The 20,283-nt window shown below is 36.3% G+C and overlaps 1 protein-coding gene and 1 long non-coding RNA gene across 5 annotated transcripts in view; one reads left to right on the top strand and one right to left on the bottom strand.

Annotated features, from left to right (window-relative positions):
• Nucleotides 1-20,283, bottom strand: part of LOC114254302 — a 137,319-nt gene that overhangs the window by 89,343 nt on the left and 27,693 nt on the right. The window lies entirely within an intron of this gene.
• LOC105840633 (glutamate receptor ionotropic, kainate 2) overlaps nucleotides 1-20,283 on the top strand; it is a 113,923-nt gene that overhangs the window by 67,618 nt on the left and 26,022 nt on the right. For all 4 annotated transcript variants that reach the window (XM_012687623.3, XM_012687620.3, XM_012687621.3 and 1 more), the window contains exon 8: nucleotides 6,992-7,144. In XM_012687623.3, the coding sequence (XP_012543077.1) occupies nucleotides 6,992-7,144 (153 nt within the window). The remainder of the gene's footprint in view (nucleotides 1-6,991; nucleotides 7,145-20,283) is intronic.

Below are 20,283 nucleotides of genomic sequence, written 5' to 3'. Positions count from 1 at the left end.
TTGATATAAATATTTTGAATAAAATGTGATTAAAAACAATTAAAACAAATAAATAAATCGAAAATAAATATACTAGAAATATATAAATAAAAAAATAAAATAAATATTTATTTAGAGGTAGAAATAACGTCAGTCAGTCAATATGTTTTTTCTATATGTTTTTATGCGAAAATTAATTATCCGAACGACATACTACAGTGAAAAAATACAATCCTAATTTTAATTAACATCAAAGATTTCTTTGATGTATTACAATCAAATTATATGAATAATACAAACACGATAATATGGCAAATCTCATCATGCGTAAACAATTTACTTTAATATTCTATCGAAAATGACATCGGCAAATTTTATTGGTTATTATACACAGAAAAAATGTAGAGCTTTAAATTGTTTCAATGTATATTCGAGTTAAACGCTATTAGGCAAAGCCACGCTGCCATTCCTGTCCGTTGGTTGAACTCCAGCTAATTAAAAGCACGCTCCAATTAGCTTCGGATAACTAGAATGTATTCACGGTGCAACAACTATCGCAACTTCCAACTAAGAGATTTCTGATAATACGCGTGAGCTCGTCCACCTCATTTTCGTTCCGACATGGCATAATAAGGCGTAAGCGCTTTGATAGGAAACACAGTCAACTGTATTCAATTTTAATTAAATTAAACACATTGTCAACAAAACTGTAATGCCAGATTAACCAGTGGCAGTGAATCGCCACTGGAAAATTAATTTTATCTTTTGCTTTGAAAATACACGACAGTTCGTTATTATACAGTTTCTATTAAGTTACGCACAATGCTTTTTGTCAGAAAAACAGTTATTAAAAAGGATCATCCCTTATTTTTTCATTACAATAGCATTGAAATTGCGGATAATCTGCTTTCTCAACTTAATGAAAAAAATACATGGAAAATTCTGTCACAATATTGTATATTCCATCTTTTCATAAATCGAAGATTAAAATTTTGAAACTCAAATGGAAATTTTATCCTTTCGCGATTAAAATTGCGTATCTCGTGCCGCGCGGTGATAAAATTCTGTTAAGCGATAGTCACAATAATCTACTCAACGTCGCTCAAAAGAGAATAAAATTAAATGCGTATCCCGCGCTATATGAAGAAAAGAATTAAATATACTACAACACGAGGGGCGATCGCCACTCGACGCTCACCACTTGTCGGCGAATGTTCCGAGCGAACCCCTTTTCGATGAGAGGAAAACGCTTTATTGGATTGTCAGATCTCATGAGGGGCTCCGATAAAATGTTTTGATATCGGCGGCAGCCGCCGCAATCGATACAATCGACGCGTACGGTTCCGTGCATCCCCCGGTTACCCCGATCAACGAAGCAGCGCTAGGGAAAAAAAGTGATAACCGCCGTCGTCTATCGCCGACCATTAATTTCTCCCGGTTTCCGGGAATTCACTCGGCGGACGCGTTGGAGGCAATTTTTCCACGATGCGGGCATGCACGCAACAACGCACGCACCTGCAGAACGCGCAATTGCATTCTAGCGTGTATTCCGTGACTGTCCGCATTTTGACCGTATGCGATTTGCTACCCGGAGATGTCAAAGTCGCAAAATGACGAGGAGAATAATTAAGAAAAAATATATTTTAATAATGGACAGATTAGAGAATCAAAATTAAAACGTCGCTCGGAATATTTACAGAGCATTATGAAGTAGTCAATGAACGAGCAAAAACAAACTGTAAGTTTGAAGTGATTTACTATACATATTTCTCTATCAATATTAGATGAGACAAGACGTTTCGACGTAACTTAGTCTGCATCAACCGCGCGCGTCTCGATAAATTAATTAAATAAACCCTGAGGCCATACGCATATTTAAAGAAGACGTATAACGATAAAGTTTACATAAAATCAGCACATTATAATATTAATAAATTACATATTAAATTAAAAATCTAACAGAGTCAAAATGTATAAAAACATAAAAGGATAATTTTAAAAAGTGTATTTATCATTGCTTCTCGAGAATGTGTTATGTCCAAATTTTAAAATAAATCTGTTTAAATATTATAAATATATAGGTTAAAAAATTCGATAATTTATAATGAAAAGAAGTAATATATTCGCGTTTCGAATTATCCCATATCGTTAATATTATTTTTTTAATTCTTTATATGTCACAAAGCTAAATCGGAAAAGTTCCGTGAACATAAATAATAATGATGAAGATATCCATAAATGATAATGATTCGAATAATGTTATTTATCAAGATTAATGATAATAAATATCTGGAAATTGCATTTTGTTATTTTACATTGGCATCATCATATTATTAATGCGATTGTTTAAGGCTAATTAAGCTCCATCAAATGGTAACAAATTAGACAAAATGGCACGTTTTTATCCTTTCAACTTAAACGTAAAAAGGTTTACGATGGCGGGATCGTCCATTTCACGATTATTGCGACAATCAACTTCTGCCCCGTGTTGGTTTATGAGTTTCCGTCCCGTCAATACTGTTTGGCTTCGGCAATGAATAGAGCCAGTCACGTGCCATCGATTAAAACTCGTCGTTTCCGGTCCTACGTGCGATTTCATTATTTCTGCCGACGGCAATTTCAAAATATCCGCATGTACCGCATACCGTTGTTATTCTGTTCGCGCGTCATTGCGCTCTGGACCATGTTGTCCGGACGAATACGGCGGCTGGGAAAATGTACGCGTACAAATTGGCATAGACGTGCGCGATTTCAATGTACTTGTCTGCATTTTGTACGATCGTCACGATACGGCGAGATACAAATTCAATGACATGCATTTCATGCACAGTTTGATTAAAGTCACAATAAAAATGGGCTCGGATTTTTTTTGAAACTATCAACGTCAAAAATTTTTAAGAGGCCTTTTATATAGAGATGCTTGATGTGACGTGGAAAAAAAATTCCTTCCATGTTCATTTTGCAAATTGCAAAAATTGCTTCTTACGATGATTGTTTATGCTGATGGAAAATTATAATGTCACAGCCACTCTTATTTTGGATGCAGCAACCTCTAAGCAACCGCTTTCTATCGATCTCTCGCGCCTCGTCGCCTCGGCGCGTTGCGCCGACCGATCAGCGAATGAGTGCACCGATCGGAAAAATTCGGAAATTCACTCGCACGTACATAACGATCATTTTATTGACGGGCGCATTATTTCACCCACACCTGTCACTCCGTTCCCGTGTATGCTGCTTGCAACACGACGACGTGACGCTGCAGCTTTACAACTCAATACCGTCAAGTACATCGCACGTTATTTCGATAAACAAAAATCTGTGCGTACGTGTACTGAATTTTACGGCAAGGATGCGATTTCATTGGCTCTCGTAATTTATTCGTTATTACATCCATAATCATAGATCGAAATTTTCGCGCGGTATGAAGTACCCGCGATAATAAATGAAATTGCATAGAACAACGGTCGTTAATTGATTGATATGCATGTAATGATTTCAGTTGCCTGTGAAATCATCGAATTCGCATCCGCATTAATACCTACCGAAATTGATATTAACCAACGTGAACGTTGACACATGCTTTTATCAAGATTAATAAAAATTAATCGACAAAATTGCATCGTTATTTCATATAAATGGGAATATTTCAAAAACCTACACTTACAATATACATATTCAATAGTGGAGATAAAATTGTAATATGTAGAATATAATTAAAACAAAGTTTATCATAAGTAAAACAATTATAATTATCAATATTTTATAAAATATATCTGTAAGATAAATTTATTATTTTATCTTAATAAATTATTGAATTATTTAAATAAAATATTACGCAGAAAGGAACTATACCACGTAGAATATTCTTGTCTCTAGGTTTTTTATGTAGAAATATAAATCTTATATTTTATTAGTTAAAAATTGTGACTGTAATATTAAAATACGTAAGTCTGTTATAGATATTGAAAAACCTAAAAATATTTAAATATGAAACGTTTAGGAAAACAAAAAATTATCTATTTTTATTAGAGCATGCTCACTCCTATTAGAAGAATTTTAGGAATTTTTCACCGCACAATGTAACGAATCAGTCGTTTCTCCGGCAAATAGAATTTCTGCTGTATTATATAAATATACCTTTGCTGCCGCAAGAAAAAAGAGCGACAGCATAACTGCCCGCAGTTAGCCCGCAAGCTATTCCGGACAGATTTCAAGTTCGCCGGGATGAGATTTACGTCTACAAATAGTTTGCCGGAACTTTATTGTTTGCCCCAGGCAGAAATGAGACAAGCAGGATATGCTCACACCCACCTGAGTCACACTCACTTCATCCGCCTGTCGCGCTCGCACGTTTGCGTATCCGTCGCATAAATTACGTTAGCGCCAGTTCATCAACTTTTGCGCGAATGAACAAACTTTCCGTTGGATTCTCATTCCGGATTATTACTGTCCCACGTGAAGGTTTTAGCGTAATTGTAAAACCGCAACGCGCGCTTGACATCGATAATTTGTAAACTAAATATCGAACGAAATTGCACACGTAACTTTTCGCCACTCATCCCACGTAATATGAGTTTGCGAAATTATCGTAAATTTTTTTATGTAATTATCGAGCTTTGATATTCCACGATTAATAGAAATAATAGAATTAGTTGTTTACGTGTAGGGATAAAAGAGTATTATGGATGCAAAACAACATTTTGAATTAACAGCGTGTTATTAAAATTCTCATTAAACTCTTCGTGAAAGTAATTATAAATATTCTAGAGAGAATCCTATTTTCGAAAATAATTTCGATTTTGTCAACATCTCTTTTTGACGGAGGCAACTAACGCTTTGAAGAAATCATTGCGTACTCAAATACAGTCTTGTCGTATAAAAATAAAACTGTGACATTTCAGTTTCCCATCAAAATTCTAATTCTCTAGGGATGCAACACGAAAAAGCTTTACCATATGCAGAAAGCTCTTCCCCATGTCTGAAGAATCACATTACACAGATATACTTCCGGCTCGATCACAGTGTCATTTTCTTCATTCATGCCGAAATACATTGGGCGAATAAATTATAAAGCATTTTTGGGGAAGAAAAATTTTATCCCAGAACCTGGAAAATTTTCATCTGAAAACGAAAATGTTGCCGGAACTCTTTCGTTTCATCGCTTCGAGCGTGAGAACAATCGTTAGAATTTTCGAAGAGCTATCCAGAACTTTAAAGAAAATGCCAAGAAAGATCTAAGAAGAACCTTTCATTCCTTAAAAATCGGGAAAATCCGAGAAGCGGGAGCATTAAAGGTTAAAATTACACTGGAAAAGTTGATTAGTCGCGCTAAATTTGCGCGTCGTCAACGGAAACGCAATATTGGATGAACGCAGGGGAGTGGTGCGAGGACACGTCGCACTTTAGCCCAGGGCAAACAGTTAAGCTCCACAAACTACTCGTAGTAGAAAGGACGTAACATATAGCGAGTGATGAAGAGACGCGCAAGACTAAGCGCGGGCGCCGGTCGTTTCCCGGATGCTTCCGCATGTTTGTCCGTCTCAAATACGTGCCTTCCAGGACGCACGGCATGTAGGGAAGAAAGTGCAGGGAAAGGGAAGGAAATGAAGACGAGAAGCGGTCGCGGACGGAATGGTCGCGTCGTGCTTAGCATCGTTTCACGACTCTAAAATACGAGCGAAATCAATTCGCGACGTGACTGCCTCACATCGATCGCCACCGCCGGAAACCTCCACTGAGAACATCGCGAAAGCTAATAGTCCGGTTCCGCACCGTTCCGACTGAACTGCTGGAGTTTTTTGCGTTTTACGTTATCGGTGTCATTAGCGATTCTTTGAAGATTACAAACCGGTAACTGATATATGTGTCTGTATAAAAGATATATCAATTATTATGGCAAATCTCATAGTACGTAGAGCGTAATATTACAATATAATAATTTTAATACGAAGAAAATAAATTTTATATGAAGGAATGCTGAGAGAAAAAAATTAATGGATGCAAGAGATTTCGTATTGTTGTAAAAAATATTTCATGCATAAAAACATATATAAATTTATTATAGCAAATGTGTGTGTGTATCTTTGCTGTGATAATTCGGATATTTTTTTGTACATAGAATATTTATCACAATAATAAAAGCTCTTACGCTCATCAATTGTTTCTCGTTATCTCCCCATTTGCTTTTTCATAATATAAAAATTATTGTATATAACATTTTCCTTTTTTTTTTAATACTTTTCTTTAGCTACAGGCAAAGTAAAAGAAAAAAAATACATTAAACATCATCAGTGAACTGATGCAACAGGAATAAATAACGTGCGAACGAAATTAATTCACGCAACGCCGCCATCAAATCTTCCATAGTCTCTTCTCACTGAATATTACATTTTCCGCCGACGTTTCCGGCGAGAACGCAGCGACGTCGTCGCCGTCGTCGTGACGACTAGATTAGAACTGGCGCATATCTTCGACACGGCAACGTAGCGTGAATTTCATAATTCATGGAAATAAACGCACACACGGGACTAATAGTGTTACAATTAATAACCGGAGCATTTTGCTACACTGCCGCACGTAATTCGCACCTATCTGCCTTTCAAAAATCCTTCTATATTCTCACCTTTTGTTTGCTTTATGTTTAATTAATTGTATGATGATTTGTTTATTAGTTGTACACATTTAATTAATAAATGTTTATTAAATTTTCCTAATGAATACTTAATGAATATAATTTTGGATTCTTGAATTATATATACGTCAATATATGATAAATATATTATTAAATAAACACTTGCAAAATGATTCTCATACATTTACTGATTTTAATTATTTAATTATTTTAAGTATTCTACTATTTTTTAATCAGACCAAAATGGTAATTGCAAGCTCCCCTTCAAGATCTAAAGTCAAATAATTCTAATAAAATGCTGATTAATGTTATCAATTTTTGTTAACTCATACGCTCTTTATATTATCAGACGAGTATTAGCTGGGATTCATATTTTTGCAGGCCGAACCAGCGTTAATGTACGACAGTGTACAGGTGTTCGCAGTGGGATTACGTACCCTGGAGCAATCCCATGCTTTAAGGCCCGCCAATATTTCCTGCGAGCTCGAGCACCCCTGGGACGGCGGCTTGTCTCTCACCAACTATATCAACTCGGTAAGCTTCTCTCTTTTGCGTTTCTCTACAGCAATACACGTTTATTATGCGTAAATTACATATAACGCCAACTTTGAATTATTTGAGTTATATTGAGCAGCTTATATACCTGGATTGCAAAATACAGATAACGCAATAAATAGACATAATGGTGCAATAATTATCATTGTAAGAACATTAAATGGAAACATTCTAAATTGCAAGATATACAATTTTGTATAAACGGTAAATATAAACGTATCTCGTGAATTTCACTGTTTATTTCCATAAACAGTGCGTTCAGAATATTGCAGAAGTCTACATTGTTTTTTATGACTGAGAGCGATGCTTATTCGCACCGCAAGACCGCGACCGTAAATACACCCATGGGACGTATTTTAATTTTTCATAACACCGCCCGCATACATTTTCTACGGTGTCGTAGCATCGCCACCTGCCTCTCGACTTTCCGTCGAAGGAGAGAAAATCCGCGTCCGGGAGCTTCATTGTCGCCCTTTAACGGCGCCGGTTGCCAGATCCGCCTCGAGAGACGTCCCAAGGGGGAAGAAACATGCTGCGATAGCTTACCGTAAATTACCGTTACTAAGATCTGGCCGGCATCCAAAATAAACGATGTCCGGTATAGTAGCATTCGTTTCTGCTCAATTCGTGCAAATATTTAGCACGACGCGGAAGAGAACGTCGGATATTGTCGTGCACGTGCCAGGCATATGAAATCCGGAAGAATCTCGCTCAAGAGTCCTTTTATATTTCTGTCTCATCACTATCTTATAATTAAGTAAAGATGCGTGGAGCTACACATATATTTGTCATTTTCGTACATTGCGTTTATATATTTTTTATTTGAAGCTAAACTCTCAATGAGTCAAGTTTAGTTGACGTTATTATTATATTCTCTTGGATTATTGGACACTCTGATAAACTGTTTCTAATAATTCCACTTTAAAGAGAGAGATCGTGGGAAAATGTGTTTCTATAAATTTCAATCAACGTTTTGCGCGCGAGCGCATGTCGCTCGTACGAGACACCGCGCTACTCGCGTATAGCACCGCGACGGGATAAATTGTTTAATACCATGATGGACGATTCCAAAGCTGTCACGGGCAGAGGCCACAAATCCTTCCGTGATGTTGTACTTCCCCTTTTCAACCTGTACGACATTCTTCCCGTTCCCGTGTCCGACAAGGTATGATATCCAGCTGCAGTGTTTCAGGATTGATATCCACTAGAGACACGGAGAAAATCGCGATATTGTTCTTTCATAAAATAGATTACACAAGTACATACATGCATGCATATGATATAAGACGTAAAGATTATGTATCATCATACATAAATTATTTTTACATTAATTTATTATGAGTTTCATCATTAGAAAGATTATACGTTGTATGTACATCGTGTATTTCATAAAAAAACAGAAGAAATTTCAATTCTTTTTCTTTCTCTCTTATGAATATTAATTCTGAAACATTATATTAAACTATGTGCATTCCATGCAACATTTCTGATTATACTTCTTGTATATTTTATATATAAAATTTTATAAAATAATATACAATTTTTGGTAATAATTAAAAAAATTATTATAGTAATTTCGCAACCGATCGCCTCGAAAGGTGTATTATATCAACGAAACGTGTCTCTTACACACGTGCAGTTTCCACGATTCGGCGACCCTTCGTTAAGCGGAAAGTCCGTCGTACTATCTAAACTGGCGCATAGAGTTCAATTTTCCCGAATTGTACAGAGACTTTCGTAACCCGGCGCGTACGTGACTTTCGCGTTGCTTGTTCGGAAATAAAAAGTTCGTACAGTAAATGCACCGACACGAGAGACCATTGGAGAATTTGAACGCGGCTGAAGCAAGAAGAGGTACGAGGGGAGCGAAAGAAACAAAGATAGACATCAAAAAGAAGAGAAATAGAGAGGAAGGAGGAAGCAAAGGCGAACGCGCCGCGCACTTTCTCAGTAAGAAACTACAAGAATAATAAAAATCGCTATAGTAACGTATACCGGATATATGTTTATACCGGAAAAGAAAATGATAGCCGTTAGTGCCCGCGCGTTCCTGTTGAGGAAATATCCTTCGCGAGAATTAGTTAAGGCCTTTGTAGATAAAAGGGAGCGAGCGTGCGACGCGCCCGTGGGAGAACCGTGGCAGAACTAAACCAACCATCGTTGGCCGCTTTAAGAGCACGGCAAACATCGCCTGCACTACTCGACTTGTCGTCCCTCAAGTGAAATAACGTCGCATATTTCGGACACAGCACAATGCGACCGTCCGCGTTTGCCGCCTAACATCTCTTGCTCCTCGCACCGCTCGCATCCATAATTAGTTAAGTTTGCCTTCTCCGGTTCTCTACTAGTTCTCTACGACGGATCTTCAACGGAGGGAAGGCCCTCCGTAAGGGTCGAAGCACCGCTGTCCACGTAATATTTCGTCTCCAACGAGCCTTTTGCGTCCCTCCTCCCGCCGATCGAACGCGCGATCATTAATTTAATAGCGCCGCAATGAGATTCCAATATCTGTCGGAGGGTCTCCTCTAATCGATCTGGAGATATTTGCACCACCGTCCCCTGACGGCGCTCCGGAATTCCAGCACAACGTCGGGCGTGCCGACGCAGTTTAGATTATAACGTGGAATATGTCGAAATTGAATTACTGACGCCGCGTCCAGCCGTCGGGATACGTGTCCATCTTACACGGCAAGAAGACTAATAAATATCATCTAATGCGCGATACGGCTCGTACAAGCGGTAATCAGCTACCATTATGTACCAACATTTGCCCGCGAGTGCAACTGTCCACGATACATTTGTATGTACATATAACTGCGATTCACAGGAGAATATAATGCAAGCAGCGCTGGTATGTCTACAAAATTTCCTAAAGGAAATAAATAGATAAAAGGAAACTCAGAAATTTCGTGTAAAAAGCAAACTTTAGTTAATTTTTGAGATTCCGAAAATGTTGGTTTTTCATTAATATAATTAGGATATTTAAAATTTTCTTAGAGTCATGAGATAAACCTGCTTTACCCTAGCTAGATTCTTTCTTTACTTTTATTTATTTATGAAGATATTTAAATCTTACAGTACATAGATATTGCATATTTTTTAATTTCTATTTATGAGATTTGTTTGAAATTTTAAGAAGATTAAACAGTTTTTTCTTTTTCAAAATGAAGTGTATAGAGTACATGTATAGAAACTTGAAAATATATTTATGAATATTTACAAATTATCTAAATCACTGAAAATAGATGAAAAAATTATTGAACATCCATGTACAGATAAAATGACATTTTTCACGTTGTAAAAGTTGTTTCGAATATCGCGAAAAATGCATTGATTAAAATTTTGAGGAATTGAAACACGTCGCAAATGAAGCTGTTACTGAGATTTCTGATTTATTACGTGACTGCAAGCATTCAAAAGTAGAACATACTTCTAATGTTTGATGTTTGTAACGTCACCCTTTCTTCCTCTCTTTGACCGCAAAAGCGTCACGCGGCAGCATCATAGAACTATTTGGCGATCCTCCCAGAGTTTTTATTGCCGAATTAGCTATTTCGCATTGTTTGTATTCTCGCGCTTTTCAAGGCTCTTTGGTCCGCTTGTGTGAATTTTGGCACGCCCGTTAAGACTCTCGTTTATTTCGTTGGCATTATTCTACTTTCTTACCCCGATTTAGCCCGATAGTGTCACGTCGACAAGGGCAAATGTAAAGTGGGTCGTCAGATTAAAACCCGTCCATTCGCCAAATTTCTCATAAATAAGTTAAACGAATATTGTGCGCGATGCTGGCCGGATTGTTGAAGTGCCAGACCAAGTAAAGTGGTCTGAGCTTTCGTAAACTCCTAACATTATTTTTGCATTCTTTCTACTTAGAAAACAATTTACGGTAATGTTCTATAATGTATATATAATATCCTTCAAGATTATTGGTGTGTTTTATAAATATAATAGATTATAATCGATTTGTAATCACTTCAGACAAAATTTTCCGGATTTTCGAGCACCGCGAAGTATCGGCAAAGCATATTAGGCGAGGAACTTATTAGAAATGCGATAACTTCCTCGCTCATTTTGTATTCCTAATAACTTCGATTATTTTTCGGATCGTAATCGAGAGCGCAACGTTATTTTCCGATGCCACCTTCTTCCTCTTCTTGTATTATACTTATTGTATTATAATGTTGTATTATCTTCTTCAGTACTAATAATCTTCAGTGAATTTTCGAAGCTTCAGGAGGCACATATTCTAATTCCTCCGTCTTTTCCGCCATCTCATTTTGCCTTTTTAAAATAGGTAGCCCTTAAAGGGATGCTAAAGCCCGTCAAACTTGATCGGGATTGATAATGTAGAGTCATTCGTGCACATCATTAACAATATTTCGTATGTATTTCTTTTATAGATTTGGAACATTATATTAACATAAAATATTAGTTAACATAAAAAATGTAAGGATTGTTAAAAAAAAAACAAAAAAACACAAAATATTTATATTAATATTACTACAACATTTTCTTTTGAAATTAATTAATATTTAAAATGAATATTTAATTTTAATAAGTTATGATTATATTTCGAAATATTATGTTAAATTGAAAAATATATTACTTTTGAATCAAATGACAGTTATATTTAATATTGTAAATAAATTGCAGTTATATGCTTAAATATAAATTCTATGAAAATTGTGTTGAATTACGAATGTATATTTCGTGGCATGTAATTCGCGCTTCATCTTCACTTTGTTAATACGATCGAATCGAATACAGAAAACTGAAACGTATTTGTCTGATACATTTGCAGTAAAAATATCATATGAGTCGCTGTTTACACACAAGTTGCCTAATACAAATAAATATTTGCTGGTTTACGACGAAAATGGAATATTGCATATTGTTTGTAAATCAGAGTAAATTTTGCGCAACCATTTCGTTTGTTTATCTGTGAACGTATCAATACTGCATCTAATCCCAGTAGAAAATTGTATAAAACGTACTTCATTTATTATTTATAATGATTAAAGCAATGCGAATTACATATGAAACATATGATAAAATCCAATTTTTAATTAATAGGGTTATATAATATTTTACACTTTAAATATAACATTAAATATGATTTTAATATTAAATCTATATGAAATTTTCATAACTCTAAGGAGCCATTTATTTTTATTGTGCGAAAAACATATTGTATTTTCAATCTTTTCAATTTAAATTTTCCGTAATAACGTCACAGAATGCAGCCGACCGCTATCATTTTCGACAACTAATTAATGCAGCGAACGATGAAAACGAAATTCTCCGCGCTCGTACCTTTACGATTCAGCGGACAGAAAATTCGTTCATGGCGGCGAAGCCGGTCTGACGCGCGTTACAATTGCACACTGGTCGGCCTTTTATTATCTTCCTCCGGGTATGTATGGCGCTCGCGTCTCCAACACTACGATTTTACCTTGGAATTGCCTTCATAGCCCACTATTGCAACAGCATTTTTACACTAAAAAAAAATTCTTTGTACTGTGCATTCTTCTGTGCATACAGAAATTTACTTTGTACTATCTTGTTGTACCGATCTTCAAAATATTAAACCAATCCCGTACATTAATTACACTGGTCAACAAAATTTTACCGTTTTCAGTTTTTAAGAGAATGGATATTTTATTATTAATCTGAGTGCGCTTATATTTATTTAAAAGAGTATTTTGATATACATATATATCATTTGATATCTGTTCCATTAATCTTAAACCTGAAATTCAACACTTTTTGTTTAAATATTTTTCTGTTTTGAAAACATATATCTATCGCATATAGTATATTTAAACGTATACAATTTCATCGTGTATAATTGCCAACAAGCTCGAAATACATTCATGCGAATAACAAATCCGACTGCTAGACAAATCCATTATATCCTTCCGCGCCAGTTTCATCACTATCCCCAGTCATATCTTCACCGATCCTCTTGCTGTTTGCCGTCAAAGGTTTTCTAATTATTTGAAACTTATATTTTATACTTGTTATTTTTAAAATATTTTATATTTACTCGTTGTTATGTCCACTCTTTCAGCAAAAAGTATTTATTTTTTGATGAAAAATGGAAATTATTAACGTTATTTATAAAGTATTATAATAAATTTATAAGCTATATTTATATAAAATCTAGATTACACGAAGAGATATTAATTCGTAAATTATATCTTAAAAATAGTTGAAAAATAATTTTTTAAAGGATCGATTATCTCAGCACTAGGAAAAATATAGTGGCTTCAGCAAAAAAGTTATTTAGTTAAGACATTTTTTAAGACAATAATTATTTGTGATTAACAATTTGGTTAACAAAATATTTTTTTTGTTCTGAATTATGAGAGAAAAAATATCTAATGTTTGAGTATAAAAAATATAAATCCATTTAATTTTCAGCTTTGTACAAAGATAATTGTTGCCTAACTAATACGCAAAAACTTTTCTTTTGAAAAGCTAACTCCTGATAACATTTTTCATTTACCCATGTTGCACAGTTACATATCTGATTTTTTTATATCATATCATAGCACATCATAGATAAGTTAAAAAAAGAGGGAACACACATATTTTTTGCAAATAATGAATTAAAAATTTAAAAGAAGTTATTTACAGAATAAAGCCGCATTTTTATATAAGTTAAGTTAGATATAGGATTTTAAAAAATTGTTTTTTTTTTCACTGTCTGGATCTGTTGTAAGAGTTAATGCAAAAATAACGTATAAACCACACTATCGAGTAAATGAAATTTATTGCGCATACAATTGAATTTCAACTATTATTATCCCACTGTCGAACAAATTGACAAGTGATTTTCGATAATCGCAATGACCGCGTTCATTTCGTCCACTGAGCGTCTCTTAATATTCGATATTCTACACCGCGCACGCTTGTTTAACCACACAGTTTTAATGAAAGTAAAATATAGAATGCAGAATACGAGAATGTGCGGATGCGTGGAAAGCGCAGGTTGTTGCGGTTATCGATCCCGGCATACGTTAAAATTGGGCATGTCGTTCTTTTACCATGCCTCATGTTCCACGTCATACCAACTTCCTCCATCTTCGCCAAAGCATCCACGAGCCTGTGCAATGTTTTGGATGACCGCTTACCGAAATTGCCTTCCGTTATGCTCCGCCGTTATCTATCTCAGCCTCACTCTCCTAGTTGTCTTCTTCCTTTCTTTTTTTATTTACTCCTATCTATACTTGCTTTTTTTCCTCTCTCATTTTCTATATTTTTTCTGTTTTTTCCACGCCCAGAAATTCTAAAATTTGCATATCTCGCTTTTACAAGTAATTGGATCCATCAATCCTTTTAATGAAGAACTTTTCTTTTTTGAGAGAAAAAGCTACACTTTTCATAAAAGATAAAAAGTTTTTGAAAATTTCTTTGAATGTTGCGAGAACGTCAAAACAATATTATAAAAACTGCAACTGATGGAAGACAGTTATCTGATGGAAGACAGTTTCTAGTTTGTACTTATGTTTCCAAAGTTTTATTTTCGTTTAAAAAACCCATTCCAAAAACGAAGTGGTGTTGATCTTCATCTAATGGTTTTTGCGTCTAAGTGTCAATATCTCGCGTGGTAAAGATCCGCGTTGACGGCTCAATTACTTGCACGTAAAAGCAGAGATCTTCCTTAAGTGATTAGAATATCCATTCTTCGCGCCATTGCCCTAAGCCGGCCTGCGACGGCTCTTAAATCCTCCAGGATTTAGATAGCGCTCGCTCGGACGCGTCGTAACGTGCCGGATTTGCCGGGACGCGGATACCGCCCGGGTCAAATTGCTCTCATTCTACTTGCTCGCGCGTAATAGGCGGTATAACGCGATTAATATCGCTCGTAAAAGCGCTTGTCGAGCGGTCTGAAGAGATTACACGCGCCGTAACGCGCTCGGACTACTCGGACGTCTTTGTGCTGAACGATGCAGACGGCGCGAGACCATACATTACTTAATCGTTATGCAGTGAGCTTATTTCACTGGGGTGTCATTCACGGGTATTAACTCCCGAAAGAGTGAAAAGACGTAGTTGTCCGGCGGAATAATGCAGTGATGAAACAATGCACCTTCTCGCGTTAACGATTTACACCGCTATCTGAACTTTCCATTCTGGCTCACGCTAAGATTATCATAAATCTGATTAATGTTAACGTGATTGCGAGATTTGCCGAGAGCAGAATTTCTTCTTTTTTTTTTTTACAGTGCGCGCCGAGTAGTCTTTTTTAAGATTCACGACGAATCCACGACACCGATCAGAATCACAATGATTCTTTCCTGCGAAGAATGTTGTTTGTACGTTCTTATTTATGACTTTCGCTCCGCGATGCTAATGACAGCCGGCTGGCATTAAGTTAGATAACATTTGGAGGCGCGCCAGAATGTATAACCGGGTTTTCCCTTTCCCCCTCGACGCGCGGTCACTTGCTGCTATTAACAATACCCAGCGCGTACAATAGTCGATATTCAATTTCAGGACACTCGCGTGGGCGCGTCGCCGTCAAATTCTGCCGTGTATCAGATTACTGCAGTGCACGCGCGAAACGGTAGAACTGCATTTTTGCGAGATATTTTTTAATAGATTTTTTTTCTGTTGACTCTGCGACATCCTCTAACGCAATTGCCGTACCTTACGACAATTGAAACGAGATATGCTTCGTACGAACAATAGCATACAAACAGAATGTACAAACCAATACGTTATCCTCCGAAAGGGCATTGATATAGATGATTGTGAGGAGAAAGATATGACGTGATCAAAACTATTATTTTAATAAAAGTCTTTTAACAAAAGAGTATTTAATATATCCTTTACGATGTAGATATGTAAATCTATTTTTATTTCAATGAAATCCATTTTAATTTTAATGTAATTTTATTCTTTGAGAAAAGAAACAAGTATTAACCTTTTTAAATTTATTCTTGCGCACAAAAAACCACGTTATACATATTAATTAAATTTGCTTTTATCTTTATTATATATAATATGTACGGAAAAAAGTCCTATTCATAAATGTACGATTTAAAATAAAATTTTTTGCTTTTTAAAAATTTAACTTTTTAGACTTGTTTGATTTTTATAAGAAACTCTTAAGTTGTTAAGACTTATGCTTCATTTTCTTACTAATCAACTAGTATTATGATAGATTACTCTGTAAATGATAATCAGTATATTATCACTGATTTATAATGGTATACTTACAGTTATAATAATTATTGAGCATTCATTGTCTTTTAGTGATTTCGACTTCAAAATTAGTGTATTATTACTGAAAGATCAGTGTATTTATTTTACTGAATGATAAGTTATAAGTTTACCATCAAAAATTAGTATACTTTCACTGATTTTCATTTAGAGGGTAGACAATTTTTTTATGACATAATTGTAGTCTGTAAATTTGCGTTTTTCAAATAAAAATGTTATTCGTGAGGATTGAAATGTGTGAAGATTCTAAAACCAAGTTCTGGAAAACATTCCCGGCTTATACAAACGTTCCCGCGAGTGATGTTATCGGGGATCCGTTTCTCCGAATGTGGACGCGGTCGTACCTTGGCAACGAGGAATGTCCCAGGGCGAAGCTCGGAATTGCCGCGCGGTATAACCGAGTTAGTTTCTGCTCCCTAATAGGGCATTTCAGCATTCTGCTAAATCCTTGCCGGAACGACATTATGCTTCCAGCCGAGTGGCTTAATTGAACCGAACGAGAAATAATTGCCGTGGCAAAGCTCGCGCGCGAGATATGGTGTCGCGCGAATGGAGGAAATGCACCTTCGACCAAGTCGTTTCCATTGGCAATAATCTTCAAACTCCCGCGAAGATGTGGGCATTAAATTATCACAGACAAGAGAGACGTCTAAAGGAGTCCTCGCTATCTCGAATAATTAAATTGAAAAATGTCAAATGCAGATAATGTCACAAGAATATGCATATTGATATCGGTTAATAATTCAGCACGATTGGAATAACTGTTTAATATTAATTCGCAATATATCATCTGCCAGTTACTACAGTATCGACATCCCGCCAATCAACGTTCTGTCTAGACGTTAATTGTACTGTCAATGTAGTTGACACCACGGTAATTTCTCACTGAAGATCACACTCACGAGACTGACACTCGCCAATAACACGCAGCTTCCCGCACGATCATCGTCGTTTACGTGGCCTAATTAGAGATGTAATCAAGGTATTTGCCTGAGGGGGGGGGTGAAGTGGACGAATAAGCACGAAGGATTGTACGGTAAAGCGTGTAGTAGCAAACGAGCTTTCTTGTTTTTTATCACAACGGGAAGCACAACGAAACACCGAGTCGCGTCGAGAGGGAATCTCCGTGAAAAGGGAAGCGCTTGATTAATCGCGGGGAGACGGAGAGCACAAAGACAAGATTACATCGTGGCGCTGACTTTTCCCCTAATTAAACGCTTGCAGATAAGCCGCGCTCTTGCAGTTTATGCGCTTAGCCGTCAACGCGAGACCGCCGCGTCGCGTCGTCTCCGTGGATGCGAGCAGCGGAAACGCGTTCCGAGAGATATATCCGGCGGTGGGACACTGTTGTTAAATAATTTATTGTGTGATTTAAATGCGCGTCCTGCTGGACACAGTCATTAACTTCTCAACTACACCCCCGACCTCTGCGCCACGGGCTGAAGGCGAGTTGGTGCCTAATATCGCGTGACTAACGTCTAAACTATAATGACGTGCCGCGTATGCGTCTATATATGTGTAGTTGCCTTACAACCTGTTGAATATGGAATTGCTTGCGTCAAAATTTATGACAGAGTAGAACTGGGTGATAAATTACCTAACCCACTTTGGAGACTGCATAGCAGTCGAAGCTCAAATTCACCTTTTGGTTGATTAAATCCGCCGGCCTTAATTAAGTTCCACGAACACCAAGAAAATTACATGTAAGTCTTCGTAATATCGCGATGTGATATCAGTTTCGGTCGGTGTGTTCGCGGCATTTGCTGCGCTCCGGCTCCGGTTTTTGCACCGTCGAGAAATACCGGCGGCATATGCAGCGCGCACCGCGAACTTTACTCCGCTCTCTGAAAAAGCGTGGTTAAGGCTGCCGCGGTAATTAGGTGTTCACGTTCGGGCGGTTTACCGCTTAATTCAGCCGCGGTCTTTCGTACGACCGTAATACTTTTTAAAGGTCGTTTACGGCCGCTCACGGCAGCGTTCCTAACGGCCATTCCCGTCAGGAACACTGGAAGTTGTCCCCCGTTGTTTCACGACTTGGTCCCAAGTTCGTAGCTTTAACTAGGACAGGGACGGGTCCATTAATTTACGACCGTACTTTGTTATCCCTAGTTCTATTTTCAATTCCGTAAGAACCGCTCTGCACTCGCTGGAATAAGCTGACACCGAACGACATTTTAATTAATCCTCGTTCAAAGAAAAGACGGTAAGTTTATATAAATTGTGATTTTACGTTAATGAAAACAGCGCAGAATTAATAGAAATAATAGAAAGAATGCAGAGAGTTGCGTTTGACTGCTAATAAACTTACATTGTTTGCACCTTGATTGACAAGAAACGTATGTACGCGCATAGAATGGAAATGGAATTTACTGGGCACAGATTGCAAGTTATAAATAAAAATCCATGAAGCAAGTTATAAATAAAATCCATAAAGCTTGCGCAATATTTCACTGCTTGCCAAAATCGATACATCCAATAGAATTTATTGTACTGGGTATACGCTCTCTTAAATCGATATTTGTGTGTACGATCGAAATATGGTCAAAAATTGTTCAATTTTGTTACACGTAGCTTGTATGGTTTCTATCACTTTCAGCATCAATTATCGCAAATATCCTTTTACGATACTCTCTGTCATTATTACGACTGCGATAGAAAGATTTATATCAAATTTACAGCTCCATTTATAAATGCCACAGAAAAAGTTTCGGCTTTTCGATTACGTAACAAAGAATTCACTTTTGGGGATCAAAACGATCAACTTTCCCTTTTTGTTCTGTGAGCACCCACTCAATTTTATACAGTCAGGCTCGATTGATTCCTACCTTGTCTGCGAGGTGATTCTATCGTGTCTGCTATCCTATCGATCTTATTTAATTTTCAAATGGATCTGAGGGAATCTTAAATCGCTCAAGGAGATTGAAAGTAATCCTTACAAGATCAACGCGCGTTCGCAACTCTCTCGAGCTGCTTTACTCTCGAGCTATTTGAATGATTTGAATTCGAGAAATCGAATATTTCAAAGTGTTCGGGAGAAATTTTCTCGTCGCAGATAATTATTTTCAGATGAGATGTATCATTTTATATTGCAAATAATATTCTTTTAAAACAATAGCCTTTTAAAGTAAATAAAATATGAATGTATATGAAATTTCGGCTTTATTTTATTGTACTTGATATAACGGCACACAGAGAATTATTTAATAAATTGTGAATTTTTCGGAGAGTGCAATAAATATATGCGTAATCATATATCCGGAATAGCCATATTAAAACGAGAATTACGCCACGTATATAATATTGAATAACTTGTTACGAATATTCCTCCAAATGGAATGTAATCGCTATAAAAATTTTTAACGTAAAAAATAATCGGCTTAATTTGCAATATCATTTGTTCACTAATAGGGTGATCTAATTTCTGTTTTAATTACACTATACTCTCTGTATATGTATACAGAGATATAAATTTACTTTTAAGCAAAAATTGTATAAATTAATTATTGAAAAAACAAAATTATTCTATCAGTCACGTACAATGCCATATATATTAATTATTGTGAAGATGGATTTATATATACGAATTATATAAATTAAAACTCTTATTGTAATTCTAAATTTAAAAAAAATAACATAACGTCATAAAGAATATAAAACATGTAAAACAAGATTTCCTATTTTGTACCACTTCTTAAATCTCTTACGATTTTACGTGGATACGTACATCTTAACGACGCTTTCATCTAGCAGCTTTTCGCGACTGCAAATATGCACTTCATCTGCAAAACGAAGTTTCTCAGAAGATAGAGAAGGAGGGACGCTGTCTCGGCACGTACATGATTGAAGTATAAGTGTCTAAATTTAGCGATACGGTGACTTTCCTCGCA

The sequence above is a fragment of the Monomorium pharaonis genome, chromosome 8, assembly GCF_013373865.1.
Source record: "Monomorium pharaonis isolate MP-MQ-018 chromosome 8, ASM1337386v2, whole genome shotgun sequence".
NCBI lineage: Eukaryota > Metazoa > Arthropoda > Insecta > Hymenoptera > Formicidae > Monomorium > Monomorium pharaonis.
This window is presented reverse-complemented; position numbering and strand designations above follow the sequence as displayed.